Source organism: Thermobia domestica, chromosome 15, assembly GCF_964235325.1.
Source record: "Thermobia domestica chromosome 15, izTheDome1.hap1.1, whole genome shotgun sequence".
Classification (NCBI taxonomy): Eukaryota; Metazoa; Arthropoda; class Insecta; order Zygentoma; family Lepismatidae; genus Thermobia; species Thermobia domestica.
This window is the reverse complement of record NC_137468.1, coordinates 173,617,875-173,640,540: the sequence shown is the minus strand read 5'-3', so window position 1 is coordinate 173,640,540 and position 22,666 is coordinate 173,617,875. Positions and strand designations below refer to the sequence as shown.

The following is a 22,666-nucleotide window of genomic DNA, read 5'->3' as shown; positions in this document are numbered from 1 at the left end:
AAGAAATTTAGTATTTTAGATTGTGGCATAATCGTTCTTTTAGTAATGATGACACACAAAATTACTTTGTTTTTAATCGACGTTTACTCATCATGCACAAACAACTAACGATCATACGACTTGTGTAAAAAGTGCTCGTGAATGCATACATATTTTTTTATATTGGTGCACTAATTGTATAATAATTTGAAGGTGCTGAATCCAATTAAAATTCTTTTTAAAGATACCCGTCCTTGGGGTCAGGAGAAAAATACCACAAAATAGTGCTACTTATGCAAATAATACAGATTTGATGGGATGTAGAAGTGCCCACACTTTGATATACCAGGAGTAGTCAAAAAGTTGCATGAATGTTGTTGTAGTTATTTGTTGTAGTTGCATTTATGATGCAACCACAATGAATCTTGTGCATTACAGTCCTTATACGTTGCCTAATTATGAATTTGACACGTGTGAATACATCTAAACAAGCAGTGTACGAATAGTGTAGCTGAACGGATTTATGTGTGGTGATCAGTCGGCACAATTTCACAAATCGAGCAACGCGCGAACATCAAGTTAATGTACAAATTGGGGAAAATCTGATTCAAAGAGTTTGATAGCCTTAAAAAAACACACACACACACACAGTTTAGCACTGTCGGATGTTTGGCGCTTCACAAAGCTAAACACAGACCTTGTTCGTTACGACAACATAGACGAGATGAAAACCAATGCGACAGCTGAACTTCAGAAGATACCAAAAGAGGTTTTTCGTCGGTGTTCCCACCAATGGCATTAGCGGTGGAACAAGTGTGTGTGTGTGTGTGTGTGTGTGTGTGTGTGTGTGTGTGTGTGTGTGTGTGTTCCGAAGATGCCAACTTTGAAGATGATTAAGTAAATATATACTTATATTGTGGCAATAAAGAGCTACAAAAGAATTCCGAAAACTTCTTGACTACCCCTCGTATTTTTAATGCGCTTTTTATGCTAATTTCAGAGTGTAGAATCCAGTAGAACTATTTTCAAACATATCTGTCCATGGACTCACGAGAAAAAGTTACGTCAAAGTTGGATATCATTTTTTATATCCCGAATTTGATATTACTTTTCTACACACCCCATCAACATGTATTTTTAAAGATAGTTCCATTACACTTAGCACCTAATATAAAAATGTAATTTAAAATGTATTTAAGCGTAGCCACTTTTACGATTGGCATAAGCGGTACTTCAAAGATCCCCACTTTTGAAATCATTTTTCTCCTGACTCCAAAGACGGGTATCTTCAAAAATGGTTTCATCGGATTCAGTATCCTTAAATTAGTACCAAAAAATCTCAATTAGAAATTTATGCAAGCGTGAACATTTTTCATTATTAACATAAACGCTAGTTCTTTAAGATTGTGTTTTGTGTGATGATAAACTTTAGGTTGCGGCAACTTCCTGTTGCATCACTTTGGTAATAAAGTTATGATATTATACGAGACTCCCAATCTATAACATGTAACTAAATATGAAATTGCGTCTGTTCCTTTATCATAAACAAGCAACTGAACATACTACAGGGTTTTCATAAAGTCTGGACGGATTTAATTTGCTTATAATTTTCATAAAAATGCTCATAATGAAATCAAATAAAGTGCAAACGGTAGCGGAAGGATTAAATTTTTAGTTGGCAACACTGTTACCGTGTCAAAGATGGCGTCGGTGAAAGAGAAAGCGCAATGTGTTCTGTGGTACGCAGAGCTAAAATCACCAATTCTGGTGTGTCGAAAGTTCGCCAAAGAGTTCAAAAAGCCGGCACCGACTGAGAGTGCAATCCGAAAGTGGCATGCTAAGTTCTTGGAGACAGGAAGCCTCCTGGACCGTCCTCAAAGTGGGAGGCCGCCAACATCGCCTGCAACAGTGAGCAGGGTAAGGGAAAGCATCATCAACAGCCCACAGAAGTCGATTCCTAGTGGCGCCCAGTTGGAGGTGTGGCGGTGAATGAACTGAGCTGGTGCAGATTACAGGTAAAAATTTAATCCTTCCGCTACCGTTTGCACTTTATTTGATTTCAATATGAGCATTTTTATGTAAATTATAAGCGAATTAAATCCGTCCATACTTTATGAAAACCCTGTAGTATTCTTGTAACTTTTAGCATAAAGATTGTTATTATACTGAGTATATCTTTGTTTTATTATTTTAGTGATATTATTACCATGTTTCTGAAAAATAACTACCAATCTACAGCAGGTAAATAAAAAAGAAATAACATATATTTGTCTCTTTACAGAAACAAAGCACTGAACAGATTTTTGTGATCCTTTTGAGTTGAGTTGATTTTGAGTTTAACATCCCTTTCAGCAGCGAGGCTATATGAGACGGGACCTACTTATTAACGTGGAATCCGAACCACATGAGCTCCCGCTGGGAATCAAACGCGGGTCTCCCACTGTGATCTTTTTAGCACAAACTTCCTATTAGGGTGAGACAGGTTTTTATTATATAATTTGGTAACGTATCCATTTGGTGATACAGATTGTTATCATGCTGGGATATATTTTTCTTTTATAACTTTATTGATACGAGAGTTGTCCAATAAGTTTTGCCTCCAACCCTTTCTTTTTTAGCTAATTATTGTATGTGCGTAATGTACCGTTAAATGAAAGCTTGAATTTTATACGTTTCGATTACGTTTTGTTTTCTTAGGTCGCTCTACTGACAACGGCGCAGTTGCGGGATTATTGATGGACTACATGAGCATTCGGTTAGAAAACATCGTGCGGTCATCGAATCCCAGACTGTGGAAGGTGTGACACCCATCAATATCCACTGTCGCATGAGTTCCTTGCATGGAGAAGCATGTGTGGACATTACCACAATGAGGAAGGTGTGACATCATCGGACTGTGCGCACAGATAATCCAGCCAAAACGTGTCTGCTAGGCAAGGATCGCAGTGGATGATCAACGGTTAACGCCAGAGTAAGTGGGACGGATTAATACACTGATTCAAGGTAATTGGCGCACTAAGAAAGGAATAATTGCAGACATGATGACATATTAATTTATGACATATTAATCGGAACAGTAAATCATGTCACACGCGACTAACTTGGGTTCAAGAAAGTGTGTTCAAGGTAGGTTCCGCATTAGCTTACAGCGACATCGAAAGAAGCCCGCAAAAATGCGTGTGAGCAAAATTTACCGTTTCAACACCGAGAGTAATGCTTTTCTTAGGCGTCTCGCAGCTGGAGACGAGTCCTGGGATTAACACTTCGGACCCGAGACAAAACATGGGTCCATGGAGTACAAACATCCATCCTCTCGCCGAATAAAAAAGTTCAAAACCAGCCATCAACAAGGAAAGTAATGGTCACCGTTTTTTAGGACAGTGAAAATGTGGTGATGATTGATTTTATTTGGAACATATAGTCATTGTCTACTTCAAGCGTAGACACTAGCGTCATGGAGGTCATCAAGGCAGTGCGTTCTTGATGCTGTCAGCAACCGGTCTTATTCTTTATGACGGCATGTAACAACTAATGGACTGTTGACGCAAGTGCGTCGACACCAGTGTGGACTATACTAAGAAGTGAAAGGCTTTTAGGAAAGCAGAAGATTTAAGATTTCGTTTGAGGATAAAATTATTCCCGTACAGTAATTAATGAAAATAATAAAGGGTTGGGGGTAAATGTTATTGAACAATCCTTGTACATTTAACATGTTTGTGGTAACTGATCAGCAATCTGTAATATGTGAATAGAAACGAAACAGCGTACGTTTGTTTCTTAATCAGAAATAAGCCACTGAAGAGATTATCTTATTTTTAGGATGAAGATTGTCATTAGGCCTGAACAGAATTTTAATATATAACTTCACTGATACAATTATCGTGTTTGTGGTAATTGTCCATTAAATGTTCATTGAATTCCAATGAAAAGAGGCACACGCTGTGGCTAATGCGACATTAAAAATTTTTAGTCACTCTCTTCAGATGTCAATTTCAGCAATCGTTTTTTGTAACCAAAGGTCAATCTGTTAGTGAATTGAAACAACCTGGTTGTAATTGTACAAAGACAATGCATCGTGAGAGTAATTTCTAATTTACTTTCTGTATTTTTATGTTATCTTTAAAAATGGAAATAATATAAAATGTAGTTTGTCATTTCAGCATGTTCTTGAACTACCTTTAATCGCTTCAGTTATATTTTGCTGATGTGATTGAACAAAAAAAAAAAAAAAAAAAAAAAAAAAAAACTTAATTTACTTTTTGTTGACATTGAGCTGACTAAATTAACGCAGAAAAAAAGAATTATTTGATAAGAGGAGTTGGTCTTGACTATGCTGGTTCAGATAGATTTTCCTCAACTGCTTAATTGCATTTGAAACTCCCATGTATTGGCATAATATGTTTTTATATGCTTCCGGAGAAAAGCAGACAATGTTTTGGAAAGAATCCCAATAGGAAAGGATGATTATTGAACACAGCAGGCATTCAACTGTTATTTTATCCGTAGAAAGTAGTCAAAGGAACGAATGCAAAATATTAGGTTAGCACAGGGATGTCCATTTCCCCACTGTCCATTACGTATTTTCCCCCAAAGTCACTTGATATATCCTTTTGAAAAAATACACTTTAAAAGTCACAAAATGGTTTGGTTTTGACTTCCACTACTATTCTATACCCAGTTACGTATGATCATGTTCAACATATGATTTTCTTGTATACATTTTAAATTTTTACACAGATTTTTAGTTGTTTTATGCTTTAAATGTTTTAATTAATTTATTCTCGACTCCCTAAAATTTGTCACATTCCTTCGCCTGATCCTCGTTTCACCTAACCAATTATCTAATATTTTGAGGGGTAGATGATGATATTTGTGCCTGTCAGTTTAGGATCCTAGTTTTACCTAATACTCATTCGTATTAGGTAAAATGCAATTAAATGCAATCTTTAAGCTTGACGTCTCACGATTGTGCTAGGTAGGCTAAAGGAGACGGTGATGATGAGAAATGAATTAAATGGTGGAATGCATAAAGTGGGAGGAAACGGAAGAGCCCCGAGAAAATCCACGCACATGGTGTTTGTCCACCACAAAGTCCACTTGGCGAGAGCAAGGTTTGAACCACGGACCTCAAGCACAAGAAGTGAACTCACTACTACTGAGCCATTGCGGCTCTTGTGGACAATAAAACTGGAGGGATATTACGAAAGAGAATTCTCGTGTAATCTCAGTCAATTTTTTTTTTCATTTTGTTGACAATTCAATCTTTATCAGATAAACTAAACGAAAATAAGAAAGTTATTATGTTTTCAAACTAAAAACAACTTTTATTTCTCGTATTTTTATTCACCAAAACAATCATCTGTAATCACTACCATAAAATGGTGTTTCAACGTTGCAGATTCTCTTATATAGGAAAAACATATCAATCCTGATTGGCTGAAAAGTAAATTAAAAGTTGGCTTTCTCGCAAAACAGGGTAGTCATTGTAACTGGGAATCTCTTACTTCTGATTGTCTAAAAGGCCGATTGCAAGTTAAGATTCGAAAAAAAACCCAAAGAAATGTAATTTCGAGAAAATCGTAATTCCTCCCGATTTCTCTGATATTTTTGTCCGCTATTTTAAGGATTAGGCAAACCATCCTTATTTCATCTAAAATATTGGATACAAGTCCTATCATTTATCTGTCAGGGGTGACTGTATGACATATTTGGTTAGGCGAAATAAAGTTAGGCCAAACGATGTGAGATCAATATTTTAATGATGGGTTCTGCCTAATAACGCATTCTGTTCGCCCATGCTTTTATGAAATATACATATTAAACATAATTGTCAGACAATAGTATAATTACTCTGTTGACTCTATTGTTCTCTGAAATTAGTGAAGAAAATGATACAGAAATAGATACTAGCCATAGATTTATATATTTATGTGCTTTTGATGTAACAACAACTATAATTGTTATTAGTGGTAGAAGAGCTTAACATGGTGATATTAGGGAATGCGCCATGAAAGGAAAGCATTATGAAGGCGTTAATTGAGAGGACATCAACATACATTATTAAATAATATAGAGAAAATATGATGTGCTTGGTATATGAGCAAAGACCTATTGTTTATATAAAGTGGTATTGATATTAGATGGAAGAGGAGTAATTGTACAGAGGTACAACTGGTAATATTATTATCATGAAAATGTGTATAATTATACAATGGTACAACAGAAGTCTATGTTCTACAGAGATCAACATATGTTATAAAGAGAAATCTATGTTATACTTAGGTATAACAGATGTTATAATGAGGAGTCCATGTTGTACTTGAGTATAACAGATATTACAATGAAAAGTATATGTTGGACTTAGGTATAAAAGATGTTATAATGAGAAGTCCATGTAATACTTGAGTATAACAGATATTATAATGAGATTTTTTCTCTTGTACTTGGGTATAACAGATGTTATAATGAGAAGTGTCCGTTGTACTTGGGTATAACAGATGTTATAATCAGGAGTTCATGTTGTACTTGGATATAACAGATGTCACAGTGAGGAGTCCATGTTGTACTTGGGTATAACAGATGTTATAATGAGAAGTCCATGTTGTATTTTGGTATAACAGATGTTATAATGAGGAGTCCATATTGTACTTGGGTATAGCAGATGTCACAATGAGGAGTCCATGTTGTACTTAGGTATAACAGATGTTATAATGAGGATTTCATGCTGTACTTGGGTATAACATATGTTGTAATGAGGACTCAATGTTTTATTTGGGTATAACAGATGTTATAATGAGAAGTTCATGTTCTACAGGGATTAAATAGATTTTATAAGGAGTACATGTTGTACAGGGGTCCAACACATGTTATAATAAGGAATCTATGTTATACAGGGACACATGTTACAATGAGGAATTTGTGTTGTATATGGATACAGATGTTTAATGAGTCCAGAAAAGGTGGAGAAATTAAAAAAAAAAAACATTTGCCATAGAAATAATTGGCTAAATTTTTATGGTAGATGTTCAGAGTGAGAAAACAAACAGAAATGTAATATATTCTAAATAAAAGCACTTACAACTTCCTCTTTTTCCTTTGGTTGTTCCGTCATCGGTTCTATCTCTGAAGTCATCTGGAGTGAAGATTTGTTCCTGCGGAAGTCTGTACTCCATGTCTCTTTGGAAGGCGGCATCTTGCAACATTTGATACAAACTAGACATTTCTCGTAGTTTATTTTCTTTGTCCTGTAAAAAGAAAATAAACAATAGGTAATAGTTTCTTTTATACTTTTTTCTTTGTATTTAATATTTAAGTAATTCTAGTGTTATTTTTATATTGTATCCAATTAACACTATTGTAGTCTATTGAAATAGACTCGAATCTTAACGTAGATCAAGAACCTTTAAGTCTACATGGCAAGCTTATGTATGTATCTGTAATTAGCTAAACCTACATATATATATATATATATATATATATATATATATATATATATATATATATATATATATATATATATATATATATATATATATATATATATATATATATATATATATAGGGTGGGTCATTTTAATTAATCCACGGAAATATCTTAAAAATGATAAAACATAGAAGAAATTTTTCAAGTACACGTTATATATTGCTAAGGGGGAACCCAATTCCGCCAAAAGTACCCCTCTTTGCCCCCCCTAAATGGGGGTAACTTTGAAATGTCAAATGGGAACATGGGTCGAGTAATACCTCGTTCGAAAGGTCTTGGAAAACTAAGTAACGCTGTACCAAAAAATGTTCCATATTGTGCACCGGTTTCAAAATGGCCGCCATAATATGGTTCGGAAACTCCAGTACCCGTAGTGTGAAAACCATAGAAGGTAAATGAATGGAACAAAATTGAAATACGTAAATATCATAGGGCATATCGAACAGTGTGGTCCCTGTGATCCCAGTGGCCTCCCTAAAGGGGTCTTGGGGGCTAACTTCAAAATTTCAAATAGTAACATGAGTCGAGTGGTACCTCGTTCGATAAATCTTGCAAAATCTAACATATTGCAGGAGAAAACGATTGATGTGAAATGGCAGTGTTCTCAAAAGGCCGCCGAAACATAGTATCCGTGTCAGAGAAAAGGTTTAGTACCCGTAGTATGAAAGCGATTGGAGATAAATCAACAAAAGAAAAACTGGAGTAGCTAACTGACGTAAGGCACATCGAGAGGTGTTGTCGGGGTGACTCCAAGGGCCAACTTGAAAATTTCAAATAGCAGCTTGAAGCGAGTAACATCACGTTACATAGACAAATTAATATCAAACAGCTTCTGTAAGAAAATTTTCGACATGAGACACCGTTTTCAAAATGATCGCAAAGACATGATGACTGTGTCTAAGAAAACGTCTAGTGCCCATAGTATGAATACGGTTAGACATAAATGAAAATAACGAAAATTAAATAGGAAAACCACGGAGGCGTTCCAAGGCTCGAGAATAATACAACAGAGATAAAAATATTAGAGTAAAATTGCCATAATGTATAGAGAGAAATCCAAGTCCTGCAAAATAATCTCTCCCTGCGCTCTGTATGTGAGTGGGGTGGAAAGTAAAGTGAAAGTTCAACGAGAACTCTACTTTAATTCGTAAATTAAGGCTAACCTTACAAATAGGTATGATGTGGTTGAAACATTTGTTTGTAAGGATGACGCTGTAGTGACTAAAAGAAGAGCAGCTTTTATGCAATGCGTGCTGGTTATTCAGAAAGCATTTCGGGGATATACGTACACACCGTTTCGTCCCTCAAGCTCACGATATGACATGAATGCTAATAGTTAATCAAAATGTAACTGTGGCCATCCGCGTTAACTTAGTGCACCAATTCTCTATGCATGAAGTCTGCCTTCCAAACAGCATTGGGTAGGTCAAACGTACGCCCGAACCGTTGTCCGGTCGGACATTGAAATTTTGAAGTTAGCCCCCAAGATTCCTTCAGGGAGGCCACTGGGATCACAGGGATTACATCATTCGATATGCTCTATGATATTTACGTATTTCAATTTTGTTCCACTCATTTACCTTCCATGGTTTTCATACTACGGGTACTGGAGTTTCCGAAGCATATCATGGCGGCCATTTTGAAACTGGTGCACAATATGAAACATCTTTTGGTACAGCGTACTTAGTTTTCCAAGACCTTTCGAACGAGGTATTACTCGACCCATGTTCCCATTTGACATTTCAAAGTTACCCCCCGTTACCCCCATTTAGGGGGACGGGGAGGGGTACTTTTGGCGTAATTGGTTTCCCCCTTAGCAATATATAACGTGTACTTGAAAAATTTCTTCTATGTTTTATCATTTTTCAGATATTTCCGTGGATTAATTAAAATGGCCCACCCTGTATATATATATATATATATATATATATGGTAACCAGTTTGTAGAGAAACCGAAACTCGACTTCCCGTTTACTCTAAAACCGGTTCAATTTTTCACCAAAACCTTTTTTCATAGAAAACCAAATCAGATTCAAAACCGAAGGCAGTTTCGACTTTTCTTAAAACACAAAAAACGGTTTTTGTACCCACCACTAATCTGTATCTTGATTTTGTCAGGTTAGTATATTACTCCTAAATTTTGGTAGTAAGAAGTCAACTTTTGGGAGCATTTCAGGGAAGCAAATTCTTAGAAGGATTCCTGGGAGGAGGTTCGTATTTTATATAAATACCTTTTATTTCTTACGTAACCTTGAAGTTATGTGCTGAAATAACTTAAGATCCTGTATTGAGTTAACCCACGTCCTTTTTTTTAACCTATTCTTAAATTTTTGTTATCACTCCCTGGCCTATTACAGGTCTCGAATTTAAAATGTAGGAGCTTTAGTAAGATTTAGGGTATTATAAGATATGATCAAGGACAAACTTCCTTTCTGAGTTTACAACTCTTGTTTGATCGCATTAATACATATACGCCGGAAAGTATTGGAGAATTGTTTTATCTGATTGGCTGATGGGTGCATTGACCTTTATATTCGCTCAGAAAAGGCCAATATGTTTCCGCATAGTAAAACATTGAATTTTACCTGTTTGATTTAATTGATACGTGTTGTGCAATGGAATAAGTTTAGGCTGTGTAGCTTACAAGTATTATAGATATAAAGAACACAAGTTAGTGGAACTCTTCATAATCCAAATGAAGAGTAAAAAGGAGAGTTTGTGCGAATTATAACATGTTTGTCAGATTCAAAGGAAATGCAAATGTATCCAGGGAATAAAAATTTATATTTAACTGCAATAACAATATACGAGAAGATTTAGTATGAAATTAATATTATAGGTTTAGCTTGAAAACGTATTACAAAATATATCACTATTTGGGTATGATCATTTTTAAGCAATCCAATGCAACGTAGACGCGTGAAATGGAGGACGTTGTGGTAGCGCTATGTTGCATCATCTTTAGCAGCAGCAAACATCTATCCATCTCTGATGCGACTTATATCAAGGTGTTCCGTAAGTTTTCCGCCATGTCAGAACATGAACTTTGAACACCTCTGGAAAGATTTGTGTTAACATGAACATAGCGACCAATACGTTAATGTACAGAGGAATCACTCTCTTCTTACATATTCATTAATGGCTGTTTTAGTCTCGTGGCAGGTATATACGGAGCTGCAAAGAACACTCATTCGTGAACTCCTGTTGTATAAGTTTCAACTGAAACACATAACCTATGAAGCAGCACGAAACATCTGGCGGCAAAAGAGGAGCATGCAAAGAGTTAAAACACAGCAGGTGTGAGTTTTAAAAAACAAAGGGAATTATTATCACTTGCTAGAAAAAAGATCGTGCACGAAAACCTCCCATCTTCAACATGAAGGCTATACGCCAAACAGTGGAGACAAATCCGAGCACCAGAACCCGTATGTTGGTTGCCTAGGGGGTACCTCAAAATCAATCATACGAAGGATATTGACCAGCATTGGCATGGCGTACAAACAATGCTGAATTGTCCCCAACGATCTCACTCCTAAGTAGGCATAACAAAGAATGAAACTGTGCAAAGCACTGTTGAACAATCTCATGCATCAGTGTTTCATTAAACAAATTATGGTGTCAGACGAAAAGTGGGTTTACTATCTGACTCCAGGTACCCATGATCAATGGTTGGATCCAGACTAGAACGCAATACCCGTGGTGAACCAGGGGCTGTTCGAACACAAAGTTATGCTTAGTGTATGGAATTTTGAAAGTCCCGTGCACTGGGAACTTGTTCCTCATGGTCTTCCTGTGAATGCTGAGCTGTACTGTGAGTAACGGGAACGAAAGTATTAAGTTTAACACACAGATCCTCATATTTAATCCACCTCAAACATCTGTTAGTGCAGCAGGACAATACTAAGTACCATATGTCTCATGTGACTCAGGAAACATTCCGTAACTTTAAAGATGCTGAACTGTTACCACATCCAGCGTACAGTCCTGACTTAGCCCTTTCATATTACCACTTATTCCGTCCAATGGGGCACTGATTTCGTGGTAAAACATTCGTCAATAAGGATGGTATACGCCATAGGGTGCAAGCGGTTTTCAAATCAAAGTCCAAGGAGTGGCATACACGAAATTCGCAATTTGGTGAAAATATGAATATTCACTATAAAACACAATGATTTATATTTTGTAAAGTCTCTTTTACATTGGTCCCTTGCGTTTTTTTTCCACATGGTGTGTAGCGGGATACCCTGCTAATTGGAATTGTGAATTATGCAAGAAGATTGTATTGCTCAATGGAATTTGATTTATGAAAATACAGATTAGCATAAGTGATTGATTTATCAGGTTATAATCCGTCTGGGCTTCACTCATTCCATACAAACAAGCAATTGTAAGTTTTATACCGATTTCTCACATTATCAAACATATTTTGCGATGTGTTAACGCATACTCATAAAGAATGAGACCCATTATGTATTTAGAAGCATAAGGCCTACAAAGACGGAAGATATATAATTTCTTCCTTTGATGATAGGTAAAGATCAATTTGTCTACTCCTAGTGTCAACAACAGCGCAAGAACTGAAGGAACGCTTCAATGCTTTGTGATGAGACGGGTATATGCTATGGAACGCATGAAACTAGCTGGATTATCGCTTAAACGTGTGCAATGTGTCTTACGGCGTACATATTGAACATCTGTAGTATCTACCTAAAACTTGGTGATTATTTGTAACTTTTATGTATAACCAATCTTTGCGGGTCTCGTACCTCTAAATACACAGTATTTTGTAACCCGAAGAATCATTTACTCTAAACCTGTATGTATTTGCCGGACTAATTGAGAGTCCAAGTTATTGGAAGAGCTGTTAACATTTTTCAGTAGCAAGATTAAACTAGACGTAGACCTACAGTTAACGTGGGATCTAAATCACATAGGCTACGCTTTCTAGGATGCTATCTCATTCCGGTGTTCCTTCTGAACACTCCTTCCTTCAACTATTCCTTTCATTTACGGTGGGGACACTCGATCGATAAAGTGTTAAAGCTTTTTCAGACTAACCGTCCTGAGTGAGGTTTTCCTCATTCACACGAGGCAAATGCCGGGATGGTATCTGATATACAGGTGCCAGGTCGCTTCATTTCTTCCCCAATCTGTTCTTCCTTCCCTTTCTTCAGATAGTGTGATCGCAGAAGGACTTCATCCCTCACACGTGACCGGCTAACATGGGCATAGCTGCCGAATGCCCAGAAATATAATTCCTAATCCTAGTGACGGGCTAACATAGCCATAGCTGCCGAAAGCCCAGAAATCTAATTCATAATCCTAGTAACGTTCTAACATAGCCATAGCTGCCGAAAGCCCAGAAATCTAGTTCCTAATCCTAGTGACGGGCTAACATGGCCATAGCTGCCGAAAGCCCAGAAATCTAATTCCTAATCCTAGTGACGGGCTGACATAGCTATAGCTGCCGAAAGCCCAAAAATGTAATTCCTAATCCTAATCCTAGTGACGGGCTAACATGGCCATAACTGCCGAAAGCCCGTTACAAACTGTATTCCTTACAAATTGTACGGAATACCCTGTATACCTATTGATAATTGACGAAATATACACTTTTCGATTGTGCATGCGTGGCTTCCTTTACGCTGATAAGTACACCATCCAGTTCCTAGAATTCGAATTAGAACCTGTTGAAATTTAGCTTATTCGTGATTTTGGACGGCCCTAGCTCTGAAACTATGCACTTTTCTCAATAGGTCCATATGAAATTTTTATCTTATTTTGATGGGAGGAATCACCTCTTACAGTTTATCGGTATAGTTCATTAACACACACACACACACACACACACACATATATATATATATATATATATATATATATATATATATATATATATATATATATATATATATATATATAGATATAGATATAGATATAGATATAGATATAGATATATTAATATTGAAGTTGGATATCAGAACCGACAGCTTGCACAATGACTCGAAAAAGTATTCGTACAGTCCCAGGTTTTGTATAATTTCAATGGTACTATTCGTATCAAGGATGTAAAGTGCGTGATAAAATTACGTGTGTTAATGTATACATCTATGAATGTATTAACGAAGTGACTTTCAAATAAAAGCTATTTTCTCTCTGTAACAAAAAATAAAAACAAAATCTAAAATTTACACTTAAAAAAGTATTCGTACATCTGACATACTTAAGGAAATATTCGTAATAATAACATCACTTTTTTAATAGGATAATACTTTGTAGGGTTTTTTCTAGCAGCTATAATTCCCTGAAGTCTTTTGTAAATAGGAACGACTAAGTTCGCTGTATTTTTATTTGAAATATTGTCACATTCTTCCAATAAAGCATTTTTGAGAACTACTTTGTTAGAAATAACCCTGTAACTTAGTTTTCGATCAAAAACTTCCTATAAATGCTTTAAGAGGTTGGTGTCTAGTCACTACGCGTGTGTGAACTTGTTTAGGTATATGGTTATTACCCACATCATAGTATTATGTGTGGTATGTTTTGGATCCATATCGTGCAAAAATAGTTCCTATGGCTCCTTGTTCCTTCTACAAAACACAAATTCCCGACACCAACAGCACTTGTTGACCGCCAAACTAGCATACTGTAGACCCTGAAGCATGTTTCACTATGGAAGTATGATTTTTGGGGTCGATTCTGTTCTCTTCATTCTTCGCGTAGTTTTTCTCCCATTTGACCCAAAGAAGTTATACGTAACTCTCGTCGATGAAAATAACTTTGTTGCAAATATCAGAGAGCTTATTTACGACCTTCAAAGGAAATTGTAAGCCCTTTTTGCGATCAGTGTTAATCCTCCAAGTTATGTTTCTTGAGATATGGCAATTGTATCGCGCTGTTTTCAACACATTCCTCACTGCAGCCAATGATACCTTTACTTGTTATCTCTGCAGCTCATTTGCAATCTGAGAGGCACTTATCTTTGGATTAATGTTGATAGTATGCCCTATTAAGTTCTTGTATCTATTTGATAGTTCTTCTGGGCGATCACTCCTACGTTCGTTTATACGTAATTGACTTTGTAATACTGAATCTATCTAATATCAACTGCACCATTGAGGGAAGTCATTCCATGATTTTAGGTATTTCAGACGCCGGGTTAGTCTAATTGTGAACCCTGATAATAATTTTTTTAACATCCTCTATTGTTTCTTTTCCTTTTCGCCCCATCTTACCTTTTTCTAAACGTTTGTGGTGAACGGAAACTGAGAATACTTCTGTCAGCAACCTTCTCAAGCACCCAGGCAAGAATAATCACTAGAGAGAGGATTTAAAGGTGCAGCACCTTTTCTAAAAATGTAGTTGTTATAACAACCAAAGTTCAAAATATGTATTTCGGGGCATAAAACGAACTGAAATAAGCGCACTTTGTTGCACCTTTTTCGTGAATGTTGCACCTTTTTTTTGGCTAGATTTATAAAATTTACCTTTTTCTTACTTCTTTTAGCCGTCAGCACCTTTATTATCCCTTTTCTCTCTTCCTTAAAAATTTGGACTGAACAATATGTTTTATTTTCAATCTAGTTTACACTTAACATTCCATAAATTTAGACGCAATCTTGACGGATTTGCTACGAATAAACTTGAACTGAATTTGCGAAATAATCCGGACAAAAAAAAAAAAAAAAACCCTTTGCAACGTCAACTGAACTTCCTGTCCATGCGCTTACCAGCTGTGTACCACTGGTTTCTGTTGATGTCTAGCGAAGTTTCTCCACAAGGATCTCCTGAGCTCCAAGCGACAGAAATTAACATTTGAAAATATGGAAATGTTATGTATAATCAAGTATAACCAGTTTTTGAAGACCCAGAAGTACGTGACGGTTTCTCAAGCCACAATATTGCTAAATTAAAGTTTTCTTTTTAAAATACCGACTTGGGTTTAACCACAATTTTATTTCAAAAATGTTGAATGCTGTACAAGTTTGGGATTAAATAAAACAATTTTGCAATTTATGTCCAATGTTTAAAGCCAAGACTAACAATATTTGTTGGTGTAATGACTAAAGAATGTTCATGTAACTGTATATTATAGCACTTATTAAAAATATCCTATTGGCACCTTTTTGCACCCTTTTTAATGATTTTTCAGCACCTTTTATTCCCTTTTTCCTACCACATTTTTGCACCTTAAATCCGGTCTTTAATAATCACACTAATAGTACTTGGCAGGCAGCTTTACTACGAACAAAACTACGGTGTACGAATACTTTTTCGACAAGAGTAAGACGTGAAAGCAGCAAACTACACTGAATAGGTGGTACAGTTGGTGAACTAATGGTGCAAGATAGTGTGAACGTAAATGCATAAAGGTTCATGAATATGACGTATATCATCTCAACTTAATTTACTCGTTAAACCATCGTTAAACACACGATCATTCTTAAACAATAGTAACTGTGCTTTTTCGAGTCACTGTATATACCTAGATATAATAATAGTAACACAAAAATAGAGCTCTTAGTCCAGTTGTGTTTCTGGGCATTACATAAGAGGATATAGTTTCGAAATTACTTCCATCAAGCTATTACAAACTTCAGACTCCCATTTTCATTTCATTTCTTTTGCACTATTTTAATCAAATGTGGTGAGGTGTGAATAAATTCAAATTGTGTAGTTTTTAAAACCAAATATCATTTTGAAGTTAATTCTGTATATCTAACCAAAAAAACAAGTGTTATACTACTTTAGAAAAATGTATTGTGAAAACCAAAGACAAGTAGCAATCAGAATAATTATAAATTTAACTAGAGTGGTATACTTGTGTGGTAGTAGAAAGAAAACTCATAAACTTTATATAAGAAGTGTTGGTTTAGAACTTTAATAGCTTTCTCAAACTGCGAAGTGGACAGATGTTTAAAATTTAAATAAAGGAAAGGGCATTGACCACTCTAACTCTCTTGAGCAGTAACTTTTATGAATTTTTCCGACACTTCGTTTCTCTTAGAGATGGACAAAGTATTCTGTCTCTTACAGTTGGCCTATGCTTGTCATGTTTTAATGCCACTTTATTTCCTCTTCGTCACGTGTATAGAAACAAATTACCTCCCGTAACATAACATCCTAAACATGACTACAGGTTGAAATTGTAATCATAAAAAAAAAAAACTGAAGTATATGTATACGAGGGGAAGTCAAAAATTATCCGGAATGTTGTTGTAATTTAGGCATTCGTCATGCAATCACAATGAATCTTGTACAATTCGGTCCTTAGGTTTCCTAATTATGAATATGGTAAGTCTTAACATATCATAACAGATACTGTACGAATTATGGATCAGCAAAACCGGTTTTTATAAAAACTGAAAACCGGTTTCTAAAAATCCAAAACCCGAATCCCCAAAACCGGTTTTGGTTTTCTTCAAAACCACACCGAAACTGGTTTCGGTGAAAACTTTTGGGAAACACACAAAACTATTTCTGTGAAAACGGATTTGGTTTCCGGAGAACAAAGAAAAACTATTCTGGTCAGAAATAGAACATTTCTTAAAAAAACGAAACCAGAACCGGTTTTGAAGAAAACCGAAACCGGTTCCGGTGATAAACCGAACTGGTTTTGGAGAAAACCGCAACTGGTTTTGGAGAAAACCGAAACCGGTTTCGGTGAAAAACCGATCCGTGTTTTTGAAAATTTTCAAAAATTGGTTTCGATTTTTCTAAAAACCGAAAAACCGGTTTCTGTGCCCACCACTAGTATGAATACAGTATAGCTGAACGGAGGAGTGTGTGGTGACCAGTTAGCGGCATTTCACAAATCGAGCAACCACGCAAACATCAAGTCCATGTGCAAATTCGGGAGAATCTGCTTCTCAGACTTTGATAACCTTAAAAACAATTTAACACCATCGGATGTTTGGATTTTCGCAAAGCTAAAAAAAAAAAAAAAAAAAAGTCTCACCAGTACACGTTTCGACACCGTAGAAGAGACGGCTGCATTTCGGAAGATAATAGCAAAAGAGGAGTTTCGTTGGGGTTTCCAACAATCGCAGAACGATGAAGCAAGTGGGTATGTTTCGAAAGTGCCTACTTTGAAGTCGATTAACTAAATGTGTATTTATATTGTGGTGACAGAGAACTACAACAAAATTAAATAATTAAAAGGAATTTTCTGACTGCCCTTGTACATTAAATAATAATAATAATAATAATAATAATAATAATAATAATAATAATAATAATAATAATAAGTATAGATCCCTAGATTCAGTGAAGAGATTCAACGTATTGATAAGTCTGGTTTTTGGCGATGGACTGGAATTTTTTCCACTGCTCTTCTGGCAAGTAGGTTTTGAGGTTTCTCTCTCTCTCTTTTTTTTAATTTAAATGTAAATAAAGATCTAATAACGTGTTAATCTCTCTTGGTTCATTAATTGTAAATCATTTAATTATTGGAGTTTGAAAGCAAAAAATTTAAACGGCCCAAGAAGTTTTATACTTCCTGGCATTCTGTGTCACCGAATGCCTTAAACGTTTGGACCGCCTAATCATCACACAGCTAAATAGTTGGCCATCTTCGGTGGAACAGGAATTCTTGTTTCGACGAATCTTGTTTCGTCAAAAACTAATCAAAGGAAATTTGTATTCAGAAATTGGCTTTTCCCATCTAAGTCTCTATATTTTGTAGTTCGATTTGTCGGATGTTGCTAATTTTCATGGAATGCCATGCTGGTAATCAAACAAAATACTTTATTTCTTTCTCCTTTTTTCCCGCAAATTTCTAAATTAAAGATTCTGTCTTCCAATTGATTCTCATCCCTCATTAACTTTTCAACACAGGCATTTCCTCTTCTTTAATTTTTACAAATTATTTTTTTTTTTTATTTTCCTCGCTTTCCCAAATCAGAGAAGTATGGTTGACAATGAAACTACGATGAGGGGATTTCCTATACTGTTACTAGGTATGCATTAATTGCCAATTTGGAGCGAAGCGATTGATCTTTGTTGGTTATTCATAGATTTTTTTTTAACTTATCAATTGTTTTCGTGGACGAACACGACATTCAAATAGTTGAATTTGACATATCAGCGAAAAGTATAATGGCTTTGAAAAATTGTGTTCGCAGAGCAAAACGAAAAGGGTTCCGCCCTATTTCTAATGTTGAAAAATCTATTTTCCATTATTTACAATGAGAATTCGCGCACCAAATGCTTTTCCAAGGTTACGTCTATAGACACCCTGTTTTTCGGTGATTATTTCTCAATGGTATGACCCATCTGGACGTGCAACCCCTTAGGACAATCAGCGCACGCTCTCAAATCACCATGTGAAGTTTGCTGAAAAACGGTGCAGGAATCTCGCAGATCCAGTTTTTCGGTGATTATTCCTCAATGTTGTGTCCAATCAGAAAATGCGACCACTTACGACATTGACATTCAGCGCACACTTTCGAATCGCCATGTGAATTTGCTGATGAATTGTCAAGGTATCTCAGAGATCCAGTTTTTCGATGGTTATTCCTCAATAGTATAACCAATCGGTTTAGGCATCTCGGAGGAGTATCCGTATAAACGATCGCTAAGTCAAGTATAAAGGAGTTTCATTTGCTTCCCTCGAATAAATTCAGTAGGTGTCCTATCTAAGAGTACCAGAAAAACGAAGAAAGTGGTTACGGTCTTAATATTTAGCATCATTTTGTCATTCCCTTAGTAAGACTGACGGATGACGTGGTGAAAAGTTTCTAGAAACATTGCTGATCTCGGGATTCTAACCTGTGTGTTCTCAAAACGACATTAAGTACCATGTGATTCACTACAGTACAACACACGCTGCTTATTTGCATTGAAAGAATTGTTCAATCCAATTTAATAATTACAAAAGAAATAATTGCATAAGCATAAGCAGGCACGTCAGACAAATAATAGTCTATCATTACGGGTTTTGAAAATTGTGTCTGTTACAGTAGTCAAACTTGAAAGACCGTATCATTTTAACTGGAAATGGTACGTTCTGTAACTATGAGCATATTATATGTAAATTAATAAGAAAATCAAACTTAAAGTATATATATATATATATATATATATATATATATATATATATATATATATATATATATATATATATATATATATATATATATATATATATTGACGCAAGAAAAGTAAAAAGAAAAAGGCTGCTGCAACATTTGACACATTAATTTGGTTAACAAATCACTTTATTTAAGCTGCAAAATTCGATCAAATTCATCATGGCCACCAATTATGACTAAGCTCATCCATCTAGTGTTTGCCTCCACCTGGCATATAGTCGCGTAAAAACTTGTGCAAATATTGCTATACTGCTTAAAATGACGTAGCTGTAGGGAATTATTTTTTTTTTAATCTTGCTTTCTTCTGCTTACTCAATATTACAGCAATCATTTTTGGTTGTTGTACTTACAACAAGTTGCTACAATTACATAATTTTAAGGAATGGTGTGAACTTTACCTATGTTCATCATCTGGAATGGGTCGAGATATCAAATCGCTCTTAATGGCATTATGATTTTTACATTTGTTATAAACAATACAGGGTTACCATAAATGATTCATGGGATTTCGAAGCATTGTTAATTCACAAGTATACGACGTACAAAAACAAGTGATACATGTTGGTACATTCTACAAATATGCAATGTGTGCCCCCTTGATTACTCGGCATACATCCAAACGATAATCCAGTTCCGTACATACGTTCACTAGCATATTTCCGTCAAGTCCGTCACAGCAGCATTGTTGGCATTGGGGGTGCATAAACTTTATCCTTAACATATTTCCACAGAAGGAAATCACATAGTGTGAGATCTGGCGACATAGAAGGCCATGGCAACAGAGGAACATAACCCAAACTAGTGCGATCTATCCAATGATGTAGCAGTTCTCTATTGAAAATGAAGCGGACAATTGAGCTCAAGTGAGGTGGAGCCCGGTGCTGTTGGGTACTAATGGATGCTGAACGCTCGTAACCAATGAACACTTCGCATGTTGTAATACACGTAAACTCTTCTCCTGCATTGCCACCATCTTGTAGAGTGCCATGCCCGCCATAGGCCTGCTGTCTAGCGTGCACGCGAGCCACAGGGCGAGCTTTTTAAACTTGGTGAGTGTATCTATCATATATCATCTGTCTTTGTACTTGTAAATAAACAGTGCTTTGAAACCCAATGAATCATTTAGGCTAATTGTATACATGTGATCGGATGTGATACTTACCTAAAAACATTTTCGAAATGAAATTTTTTGAAGAAAGTAAAATTGCCAATCCCTTGTAACTTTGTTCTTACTTGTTAGATGTACATGGTCACAGTATTTGACACTAAAGTACTTGTGATGCGCATTTTGACACGTCCGTCTCATTTGCTTTATTACTGTTATAGACGCTTCGAAAATTTGGATATTTACAAATTTTTTAGGTACTGTAGCATCCTCAGTATCTAACACTAAAAAGAAGTGTGGTATTGTAAATTTTTGTTTAAGATACAAATTTGAAATATGTAATAACTTGTAATAGCTTGACGTAGTGTCAGTTAAAACATTTCAGCTTTGTGGTGGGTTAGCAATACTATCAATCTGGTAGTATTGCGGAATATGTCAAACCGTGTTCACCTATTGATATTTGTATGTTATAAAATTTCGTTGTTTTTATCAAGTGTTTAAAGATTATCATATTGTTTCAAGATGAATGGTCTGCTCTGTATATACAGACTGGGGCATAAGTCACTTGGCAAAAATTCATTCCAAATCAATAATTATTTATGAACTACGAAATTATGGAATTACGACAAGTCGTATCAAGTCGGAATTACGTCAAAAAAGGTTACCTAGCTGTAGTGTTCAAAGTGTCCTCTATCTTTTCAATGCACAAAGTACATATCTGTAACACAGAACAACATACAGTGTTACATCAGTAAGGTGACCAGAATTTTAACTTGCCAAAACGGGACGCATATGTATCTCAGAGGGGATTCCTAGATTGCATTTTGAGTGCCAGCAGTGTTTTCAAATTACGTAATACACAAATAAAGGTGATACCGTAGCGTTTCTTAAGCAATATCCAACAATTGCCAATTCCAGGCACGGCCGAAAAGTTCCTAATAAACCTTGGTATCAAAATTAGCTCTATGCACCGTCATTTTAACGAAAGAGTGAAGAAATTTGCTATGAACACTTGTATTTTGAATAACAATTACGGGACACTTTGTTCATATTTGCTGAAGATCGTAGCATTTAGGCGTCCCGTATGAGAAGCAGGAAAAAAAGCATGACGACGGTTGAAAAAAAAGACTGTTCCGGCTAAAACGTTACGTCCGGTCACCTTATACATCGTTATTGTCGTTTGATGATAATTCACTTCTAATACACTTTTCTAAGTGCTCTAGACCCGTATGTTTTTTTTTTTTCTTGAAAGAAAAATGAACTTTATTTTTTATCGTTTCACAGACAGAGAAGTCCAAATAACTAAATCACACCTTAGTAATTGTGGTCATAAATAACCATCACTCTTTGAAGTACGAACGCACGTTTATCTTTTGGTAGCTTTCTATTCATTGTAAACCTAATGAATTACAAGTGTAGCAAGATTTAAATCCTTTATAAAATCATTCCTTACAACATATTATTCACGAACTACATCATAACGTACTATTTACGTCTATCAGGCACTGCTTCTCTAGTCAATTGAGAGCTGAATATGTGCTACTGTAGTTAATTACTACTATCTTAGTCAGTTGAGAACTGAATAACTGAGACTAGTCAATTGAAAACTGAATAACTGTTATTCTAGTCAATTAACTATAACTCTAGTCAATTGAGAACTGAATAACTATAACTCTAGTCAATTGAGAACTGAATAACTGTTACTCCAGTCAATTGAGAACTGAATAACTGTTACTCTAGTCAATTGAGAACTGAATAACTGTTCTCTAGTCAATTGAGAACTGAGTAACTATAACTCTAGTCAATTGAGAACTAAATAACTATAACTCTAGTCAATTGAAAACTGAATAACTATAACTCTAGTCAATTGAGAACTGAATAACTGTTACTCTAATCAATTGAGAACTGAATAACTATAACTTTAGTCAATTGACTGAATAACTATTACTCTAGTCAATTGAGAACTGAATAACTATAACTCTAGTCAATTGAGAACTGAATAACTGT

General features: G+C 35.6%; 2 protein-coding genes across 4 annotated transcripts in view; one reads left to right on the top strand and one right to left on the bottom strand.

The window, feature by feature from the left end:
- LOC145671370 (DNA ligase 3-like) overlaps nucleotides 1-22,666 on the top strand; it is a 965,078-nt gene that overhangs the window by 121,613 nt on the left and 820,799 nt on the right. The gene's annotated exons all lie outside the window — the stretch shown is intronic.
- CNMa (CNMamide) overlaps nucleotides 1-22,666 on the bottom strand; it is a 298,284-nt gene that overhangs the window by 2,579 nt on the left and 273,039 nt on the right. For all 3 annotated transcript variants that reach the window (XM_081740444.1, XM_081740445.1, XM_081740443.1), the window contains one exon: nucleotides 7,058-7,223. In XM_081740444.1, coding sequence (XP_081596570.1) covers nucleotides 7,058-7,223 — 166 coding nt within the window. The remainder of the gene's footprint in view (nucleotides 1-7,057; nucleotides 7,224-22,666) is intronic.